Source organism: Oncorhynchus kisutch, unplaced genomic scaffold, assembly GCF_002021735.2.
Source record: "Oncorhynchus kisutch isolate 150728-3 unplaced genomic scaffold, Okis_V2 scaffold3971, whole genome shotgun sequence".
NCBI lineage: Eukaryota > Metazoa > Chordata > Actinopteri > Salmoniformes > Salmonidae > Oncorhynchus > Oncorhynchus kisutch.
The window spans coordinates 526,817-536,612 of NW_022265916.1; the positions used below are offsets into that span (position 1 = coordinate 526,817).

A 9,796-nucleotide genomic window follows, 5' to 3' on the forward strand; every position below is an offset into this window, starting at 1 on the left:
TTCATTGCAATAGAAAGTTCTGGACTGTGTGTTGGGGGGACCGGGGGACGACGACATTGCATTCACTCGGAAATGCTCCACACTCAAAGCCTTGCCTTGTGCTTTTTAACAGAAAGGAGAGAACTGACGTGCCCACCGGAGAGATGTTATAGAACATAGCACCCTGCAGGCTTTTACCACCCACGTACTTTCCATGTGAATCTGTCCATAAATGGTCATCCTACCTATTTGATATGAAGCTTTGTAGTTCTGTTGATGGAGAATGGCGCTTGCAACGCCAGGCTAGTTGTTTCGATACCTGGGACCACCCACATGTAACATTTATGCACGCATGAATGTAAGTCGCTCTGGATTCCATTTAAAGCGTCTGTTAAATGGAATTTATATATATATATATATAACCAATAGCTATAAAGAGTTAATTGTTTGATATCGATCACTTGTGTAAAATTGTCTTTGATGTTTTTTAACTTAGCAGAAGCCCAAAGCGAGATTCAACTAAGTGTAAAATGATAGGCTAACTAAAATATCACAACACAACTCATATTAATATGATAATATATTTTTTATTATTTCACAGTACACAAATAAAATCTACATTTACACAGTTGGCTCAACTGGTCCAGCCAGTAGCCTAAAGCAGAGTATAACTCTTGACATAGTGGTTATATATTGTAATACTACAATATGTGTATTGTACTGAGAAGTCCCTCAATTCATTGAATTTGACACTTCTCTATGGGTTTGCTCCGTTTAGTGGGGCTGGGGCCCATTACCAGCTGTAGGTCGCTGTTAAAGCTGGGGCGGCGGGCCAGTGGGTAAACCGCACCGCAAGGCGCGTCTGGAACCAACGCACGGCTCCGTCTGCCGCAACGGCTTCTGCTGGTGCTCAGCGCCTGGTAGGTACGTATGGAGATCTCGCGGTGCTGCGACGGACGCGTCTCGGTAGGGAGACCGCCTAGCTTGACAAGGGCTTGGAACATCTCTTCTAGACTGGTACTGTCTTTGGCTGATGTCTCGAAGAGCGCCGTGTCCTCCCCAAGAGCTCGGAACATCTCCGGACGACTGATGACCCTCTCCGCCTCTAAGTCCACTTTGTTGCCGCATATCACTATGGGAACCCGGGCATTCTCTTTGAGCTTCATCAGCTTGGTCTTGGCTGCTATTATCTCTTTGCGCAGTGTGTACACCTCTTTGAAGGAGTCTCTGTCATCCACACTGAACACCAGGAGAAATATGTCACCTGTTGTAGAGAAGAGTACAGATTTAGTGATTTAATTCAATGCAACAACTAAAAAACACCCACATTTATTTCCCAACTCAATGTATTAGATCAAGGCTATGCAAAGGCCAATTCAATGCAACTCAATTAGATCTATAGCCGGTCAAAAGCCTATACACTCATAACCTACACACCTGTCAGTATGGACAGCCTCCGTCTGGCGGGGAAGTCTCTCTCCTTCGCTGCGTCCAGGATATCAATCTGATAGGTTTCTCCTCGGATCTGGTACAACTTCCTGTGGAAGTCTTCTGCCGTGGGCTCGTACTGTTCCTCGAACCCGCCGCGCAGGAACCGCCTGAGAATGTTCGTCTTGCCCACTCTGGGTGCGCCGAGTACTACAACGCGCCGGCAGTTACGGGGCTTGGTGAGGCGCATCTCCTCCAGTGGCGCGGTGCATGCAGTCTGATCCGGGAGGGTCAACGTCGCTAGCGGGTCGAAGGATCTTCTTTTGGGGAACATTTCCGAGGATGTAGGCTGAGTGGTCCCCGTGCTGGAAGACCGGACCACCCTCGTCTTCTTGTCCGTGTGTCTCCAGTGCTCAGTGACCGTTTTAAAGATCCCTTTACTCGCCTTGGTCATGCTCGAGACCTTTTTGTATCGCATGAGGATTGTAGGCGATTGACAGTTGACACCTGTGACTTTAACATTGGGAAGCTGGTTGGAAATCGTTTGTTCAACATTATCGTCCATGTTGAGCTGGATCTGTGGATGCCCGGCAGTTGCGCAAGAGCTGAACGTGTCGGCGGTGCCATCAACGGAAAGGTAGACTACTTTCTCTGCTGTGTTCACCTCCATGTTCCTTCCAGGCACGGGGATCATCCGGGTTGTCTGTTGTTACAGGTCTGTTACACCTGTTGCTTCACCATGTGATGCGTTGCAGTGGAGCGTTGCAGTGTGCGGAGAGGAGCGTCGGCGCGGTTATTTATAGAGTATGGCTGGGCAGATTGGTTTCTACGTCATTAGAGAGAATCATCACATCGCGTTAACGCTCCGCTCCTTTTATGGTAGTTTCATAGAAATATCTGTAATCATGTGATATCAGTCAAGTGTAGGCTATAGCCTTCCAATTCACATGTCAGGGAAACACATAGCTAAGGAGGATGGAGCACAGCTAGAGAGGGAGCACAGCTAGAGATGGAGATGGAGCACAGCTAGAGAGGGAGCACAGCTAGAGAGGGAGCACAGCTAGAGATGGAGATGGAGCACAGCTAGAGAGGGAGCACAGCTAGAGATGGAGATGGAGCACAGCTAGAGAGGGAGCACAGCTAGAGATGGAGATGGAGCACAGCTAGAGAGGGAGCACAGCTAGAGATGGAGATGGAGCACAGCTAGAGAGGGAGAACAGCTAGAGAGGGAGCACAGCTAGAGAGGGAGATGGAGCACAGCTAGAGAGGGAGAACAGCTAGAGATGGAGATGGAGCACAGCTAGAGATGGAGCACAGCTAGAGATGGAGCACAGCTAGAGAGGGAGATGGAGTACAGCTAGAGATGGAGCACAGCTAGAGGTGGAGCACAGCTAGAGATGGAGCACAGCTAGAGATGGAGCACAGCTAGAGGTGGAGTACAGCTAGAGATGGAGCACAGCTAGAGGTGGAGCACAGCTAGAGATGGAGCACAGCTAGAGAGGGAGCACAGCTAGAGATGGAGCACAGCTAGAGATGGAGCACAGCTAGAGATGGAGAACAGCTAGAGATGGAGATGGAGCACAGCTAGAGATGGAGCACAGCTAGAGATGGAGCACAGCTAGAGAGGGAGCACAGCTAGAGATGGAGCACAGCTAGAGATGGAGCACAGCTAGAGATGGAGAACAGCTAGAGATGGAGATGGAGCACAGCTAGAGAGGGAGCACAGCTAGAGATGGAGCACAGCTAGAGATGGAGCACAGCTAGAGATGGAGCACAGCTAGAGAGGGAGCACAGCTAGAGATGGAGATGGAGAACAGCTAGAGATGGAGATGGAGCACAGCTAGAGATGGAGCACAGCTAGAGAGGGAGCACAGCTAGAGATGGAGCACAGCTAGAGAGGGAGCACAACTAGAGATGGAGCACAGCTAGAGAGGGAGCACAGCTAGAGATGGAGCACAGCTAGAGAGGGAGAACAGCTAGAGATGGAGCACAGCTAGAGAGGGAGAACAGCTAGAGATGGAGCACAGCTAGAGATGGAGAACAGCTAGAGAGGGAGCACGGCTAGAGAGGGAGATGGAGCACAGCTAGAGAGGGAGAACAGCTAGAGATGGAGATGGAGCACAGCTAGAGATGGAGCACAGCTAGAGATGGAGCACAGCTAGAGATGGAGCACAGCTAGAGAGGGAGATGGAGTACAGCTAGAGATGGAGCACAGCTAGAGGTGGAGCACAGCTAGAGATGGAGCACAGCTAGAGATGGAGCACAGCTAGAGGTGGAGTACAGCTAGAGATGGAGCACAGCTAGAGGTGGAACACAGCTAGAGATGGAGCACAGCTAGAGAGGGAGCACAGCTAGAGATGGAGCACAGCTAGAGATGGAGCACAGCTAGAGATGGAGAACAGCTAGAGATGGAGATGGAGCACAGCTAGAGATGGAGCACAGCTAGTGATGGAGCACAGCTAGAGAGGGAGCACAGCTAGAGATGGAGCACAGCTAGAGATGGAGCACAGCTAGAGATGGAGAACAGCTAGAGATGGAGATGGAGCACAGCTAGAGAGGGAGCACAGCTAGAGATGGAGCACAGCTAGAGATGGAGCACAGCTAGAGAGGGAGCACAGCTAGAGATGGAGATGGAGAACAGCTAGAGATGGAGATGGAGCACAGCTAGAGATGGAGCACAGCTAGAGAGGGAGCACAGCTAGAGATGGAGCACAGCTAGAGAGGGAGCACAACTAGAGATGGAGCACAGCTAGAGAGGGAGCACAGCTAGAGATGGAGCACAGCTAGAGAGGGAGAACAGCTAGAGATGGAGCACAGCTAGAGAGGGAGAACAGCTAGAGATGGAGCACAGCTAGAGAGGGAGAACAGCTAGAGAGGGAGATGGAGCACAGCTAGAGAGGGAGCACGGCTAGAGAGGGAGATGGAGCACAGCTAGAGAGGGAGCACAGCTAGAGATGGAGATGGAGCACAGCTAGAGAGGGAGCACAGCTAGAGAGGGAGTACAGCTAGAGAGGGAGCACAGCTAGAGATGGAGCACAGCTAGAGAGGGAGCACAGCTAGAGATGGAGCACAGCTAGAGATGGAGCACAGCTAGAGAGGGAGCACAGCTAGAGATGGAGCACAGCTAGAGAGGGAGCACAGCTAGAGATGGAGCACAGCTAGAGAGGGAGAACAGCTAGAGATGGAGCACAGCTAGAGAGGGAGAACAGCTAGAGATGGAGCACAGCTAGAGAGGGAGAACAGCTAGAGAGGGAGATGGAGCACAGCTAGAGAGGGAGCACGGCTAGAGAGGGAGATGGAGCACAGCTAGAGAGGGAGCACAGCTAGAGAGGGAGCACAGCTAGAGAGGGAGTACAGCTAGAGAGGGAGCACAGCTAGAGATGGAGCACAGCTAGAGATGGAGCACAGCTAGAGAGGGAGCACAGCTAGAGATGGAGATGGAGCACAGCTAGAGAGGGAGTACAGCTAGAGAGGGAGCACAGCTAGAGAGGGAGCACAGCTAGAGAGGGAGCACAGCTAGAGATGGAGATGGAGCACAGCTAGAGATGGAGATGGAGGACAGCTAGAGAAGGAGAAGGAGCACAACTAGAGATGGAGATGGAGCACAGCTAGAGAGGGAGCACAGCTAAAGATGGAGATGGAGCACAGCTAGAGATGGAGATGGAGCACAGCTAGAGAGGGAGCACGGCTAGAGAGGGAGCACAGCTAGAGAGGGAGCACGGCTAGAGATGGAGCACGGCTAGAGATGGAGATGGAGCACAGCTAGAGAGGGAGCACGGCTAGAGATGGAGCATGGCTAGAGATGGAGATGGAGCACAGCTAGAGAGGGAGCACGGCTAGAGAGGGAGCACAGCTAGAGAGGGAGCATGGCTAGAGATGGAGCACGGCTAGAGAGGGAGCATGGCTAGAGATGGAGATGGAGCACAGCTAGAGAGGGAGCACGGCTAGAGATGGAGCACGGCTAGAGATGGAGCATGGCTAGAGATGGAGCATGGCTAGAGATGGAGCACAGCTAGAGAGGGAGAACAGCTAAAGATGGAGCACAGCTAGAGATGGAGCACAGCTAGAGATGGAGATGGAGCACAGCTAGAGAGGGAGAACAGCTAGAGAGGGAGCACAGCTAGAGAGGGAGATGGAGCACAGCTAGAGAGGGAGAACAGCTAGAGATGGAGCACAGCTAGAGAGGGAGAACAGCTAGAGAGGGAGATGGAGCACAGCTAGAGAGGGAGCACGGCTAGAGAGGGAGATGGAGCACAGCTAGAGAGGGAGCACAGCTAGAGAGGGAGCACAGCTAGAGAGGGAGTACAGCTAGAGAGGGAGCACAGCTAGAGATGGAGCACAGCTAGAGATGGAGCACAGCTAGAGAGGGAGCACAGCTAGAGATGGAGATGGAGCACAGCTAGAGAGGGAGTACAGCTAGAGAGGGAGCACAGCTAGAGAGGGAGCACAGCTAGAGAGGGAGCACAGCTAGAGATGGAGATGGAGCACAGCTAGAGATGGAGATGGAGGACAGCTAGAGAAGGAGATGGAGCACAGCTAGAGATGGAGATGGAGCACAGCTAGAGAGGGAGCACAGCTAAAGATGGAGATGGAGCACAGCTAGAGATGGAGATGGAGCACAGCTAGAGAGGGAGCACGGCTAGAGAGGGAGCACAGCTAGAGAGGGAGCACGGCTAGAGATGGAGCACGGCTAGAGATGGAGATGGAGCACAGCTAGAGAGGGAGCACGGCTAGAGATGGAGCATGGCTAGAGATGGAGATGGAGCACAGCTAGAGAGGGAGCACGGCTAGAGAGGGAGCACAGCTAGAGAGGGAGCATGGCTAGAGATGGAGCACGGCTAGAGAGGGAGCATGGCTAGAGATGGAGATGGAGCACAGCTAGAGAGGGAGCACGGCTAGAGATGGAGCACGGCTAGAGATGGAGCATGGCTAGAGATGGAGCATGGCTAGAGATGGAGCACAGCTAGAGAGGGAGAACAGCTAGAGATGGAGCACAGCTAGAGATGGAGCACAGCTAGAGATGGAGATGGAGCACAGCTAGAGAGGGAGAACAGCTAGAGAGGGAGCACAGCTAGAGAGGGAGATGGAGCACAGCTAGAGAGGGAGAACAGCTAGAGATGGAGATGGAGCACAGCTAGAGATGGAGCACAGCTAGAGATGGAGCACAGCTAGAGATGGAGCACAGCTAGAGAGGGAGATGGAGTACAGCTAGAGATGGAGCACAGCTAGAGGTGGAGCACAGCTAGAGATGGAGCACAGCTAGAGATGGAGCACAGCTAGAGGTGGAGTACAGCTAGAGATGGAGCACAGCTAGAGGTGGAGCACAGCTAGAGATGGAGCACAGCTAGAGAGGGAGCACAGCTAGAGATGGAGCACAGCTAGAGATGGAGCACAGCTAGAGATGGAGAACAGCTAGAGATGGAGATGGAGCACAGCTAGAGAAGGAGCACAGCTAGAGATGGAGCACAGCTAGAGAGGGAGCACAGCTAGAGATGGAGCACAGCTAGAGATGGAGCACAGCTAGAGATGGAGAACAGCTAGAGATGGAGAGGGAGCACAGCTAGAGAGGGAGCACAGCTAGAGATGGAGCACAGCTAGAGATGGAGCACAGCTAGAGAGGGAGCACAGCTAGAGATGGAGATGGAGAACAGCTAGAGATGGAGATGGAGCACAGCTAGAGATGGAGCACAGCTAGAGAGGGAGCACAGCTAGAGATGGAGCACAGCTAGAGAGGGAGCACAACTAGAGATGGAGCACAGCTAGAGAGGGAGCACAGCTAGAGATGGAGCACAGCTAGAGAGGGAGAACAGCTAGAGATGGAGCACAGCTAGAGAGGGAGAACAGCTAGAGATGGAGCACAGCTAGAGATGGAGATGGAGCACAGCTAGAGAGGGAGAACAGCTAGAGAGGGAGCACGGCTAGAGAGGGAGATGGAGCACAGCTAGAGAGGGAGAACAGCTAGAGATGGAGATGGAGCACAGCTAGAGATGGAGCACAGCTAGAGATGGAGCACAGCTAGAGATGGAGCACAGCTAGAGAGGGAGATGGAGTACAGCTAGAGATGGAGCACAGCTAGAGGTGGAGCACAGCTAGAGATGGAGCACAGCTAGAGATGGAGCACAGCTAGAGGTGGAGTACAGCTAGAGATGGAGCACAGCTAGAGGTGGAGCACAGCTAGAGATGGAGCACAGCTAGAGAGGGAGCACAGCTAGAGATGGAGCACAGCTAGAGATGGAGCACAGCTAGAGATGGAGAACAGCTAGAGATGGAGATGGAGCACAGCTAGAGATGGAGCACAGCTAGTGATGGAGCACAGCTAGAGAGGGAGCACAGCTAGAGATGGAGCACAGCTAGAGATGGAGCACAGCTAGAGATGGAGAACAGCTAGAGATGGAGATGGAGCACAGCTAGAGAGGGAGCACAGCTAGAGATGGAGCACAGCTAGAGATGGAGCACAGCTAGAGAGGGAGCACAGCTAGAGATGGAGATGGAGAACAGCTAGAGATGGAGATGGAGCACAGCTAGAGATGGAGCACAGCTAGAGAGGGAGCACAGCTAGAGATGGAGCACAGCTAGAGAGGGAGCACAACTAGAGATGGAGCACAGCTAGAGAGGGAGCACAGCTAGAGATGGAGCACAGCTAGAGAGGGAGAACAGCTAGAGATGGAGCACAGCTAGAGAGGGAGAACAGCTAGAGATGGAGCACAGCTAGAGAGGGAGAACAGCTAGAGAGGGAGATGGAGCACAGCTAGAGAGGGAGCACGGCTAGAGAGGGAGATGGAGCACAGCTAGAGAGGGAGCACAGCTAGAGATGGAGATGGAGCACAGCTAGAGAGGGAGCACAGCTAGAGAGGGAGTACAGCTAGAGAGGGAGCACAGCTAGAGATGGAGCACAGCTAGAGAGGGAGCACAGCTAGAGATGGAGCACAGCTAGAGAGGGAGCACAGCTAGAGATGGAGCACAGCTAGAGAGGGAGCACAGCTAGAGATGGAGCACAGCTAGAGAGGGAGAACAGCTAGAGATGGAGCACAGCTAGAGAGGGAGAACAGCTAGAGATGGAGCACAGCTAGAGAGGGAGAACAGCTAGAGAGGGAGATGGAGCACAGCTAGAGAGGGAGCACGGCTAGAGAGGGAGATGGAGCACAGCTAGAGAGGGAGCACAGCTAGAGAGGGAGCACAGCTAGAGAGGGAGTACAGCTAGAGAGGGAGCACAGCTAGAGATGGAGCACAGCTAGAGATGGAGCACAGCTAGAGAGGGAGCACAGCTAGAGATGGAGATGGAGCACAGCTAGAGAGGGAGTACAGCTAGAGAGGGAGCACAGCTAGAGAGGGAGCACAGCTAGAGAGGGAGCACAGCTAGAGATGGAGATGGAGCACAGCTAGAGATGGAGATGGAGGACAGCTAGAGAAGGAGATGGAGCACAGCTAGAGATGGAGATGGAGCACAGCTAGAGAGGGAGCACAGCTAAAGATGGAGATGGAGCACAGCTAGAGATGGAGATGGAGCACAGCTAGAGAGGGAGCACGGCTAGAGAGGGAGCACAGCTAGAGAGGGAGCACGGCTAGAGATGGAGCACGGCTAGAGATGGAGATGGAGCACAGCTAGAGAGGGAGCACGGCTAGAGATGGAGCATGGCTAGAGATGGAGATGGAGCACAGCTAGAGAGGGAGCACGGCTAGAGAGGGAGCACAGCTAGAGAGGGAGCATGGCTAGAGATGGAGCACGGCTAGAGAGGGAGCATGGCTAGAGATGGAGATGGAGCACAGCTAGAGAGGGAGCACGGCTAGAGATGGAGCACGGCTAGAGATGGAGCATGGCTAGAGATGGAGCATGGCTAGAGATGGAGCACAGCTAGAGAGGGAGAACAGCTAGAGATGGAGCACAGCTAGAGATGGAGCACAGCTAGAGATGGAGCACAGCTAGAGATGGAGCACAGCTAGATATGGAGCACGGCTAGAGAGGGAGAACAGCTAGAGAGGGAGCACAGCTAGAGAGGGAGAACAGCTAGATATGGAGCACGGCTAGAGAGGGAGAACAGCTAGAGAGGGAGATGGAGCACAGCTAGAGATGGAGCACAGCTAGAGAGGGAGAACAGCTAGAGATGGAGATGGAGCACAGCTAGAGAGGGAGCACAGCTAGAGATGGAGCACAGCTAGAGATGGAGCACAGCTAGATATGGAGCACAGCTAGAGAGGGAGAACAGCTAGATATGGAGCACGGCTAGAGATGGAGCACAGCTAGAGATGGAGTATAGTTAGGTTTTTTGGGGGGTATAATTAGGGGTATATGGGGTATAATTAGGGTATATGGGGTATATTTAGAGGTATATGGGGTGTAATTAGGGGTATATGTGGTATAATTAGGCGTTTATGGGGTATAGTTAGGGGT

At 52.7% G+C, this 9,796-nt stretch overlaps 1 protein-coding gene across 1 annotated transcript; it reads right to left on the reverse strand.

The window, feature by feature from the left end:
* Positions 1 to 550: 550 nt before the first annotated feature.
* Positions 551 to 2,178, reverse strand: LOC109876694 (GTP-binding protein Rhes). Its single transcript, XM_020469086.2, has 2 exons — positions 1,417 to 2,178; positions 551 to 1,243 (listed from the first exon to the last, which is right to left on the reverse strand). Exons 1-2 carry the CDS (start codon positions 2,099 to 2,101, stop codon positions 717 to 719), a joined length of 1,212 nt encoding a protein of 403 aa, XP_020324675.2. The 5' UTR covers positions 2,102 to 2,178; the 3' UTR covers positions 551 to 716.
* Positions 2,179 to 9,796: the final 7,618 nt, after the last annotated feature.

Coding starts and splice junctions, on each gene's coding strand:
- LOC109876694 (XM_020469086.2), bottom strand. CDS start 2,101: ATGATCCCCGTGCCTGGAAGGAACATGGAGGTGAACACAGCAGAGAAA. Junction 1,244..1,416: donor GAGGCTGTCCATACTGACAG/GTGTGTAGGTTA, acceptor TCTCTACAACAG/GTGACATATTTCTCCTGGTG.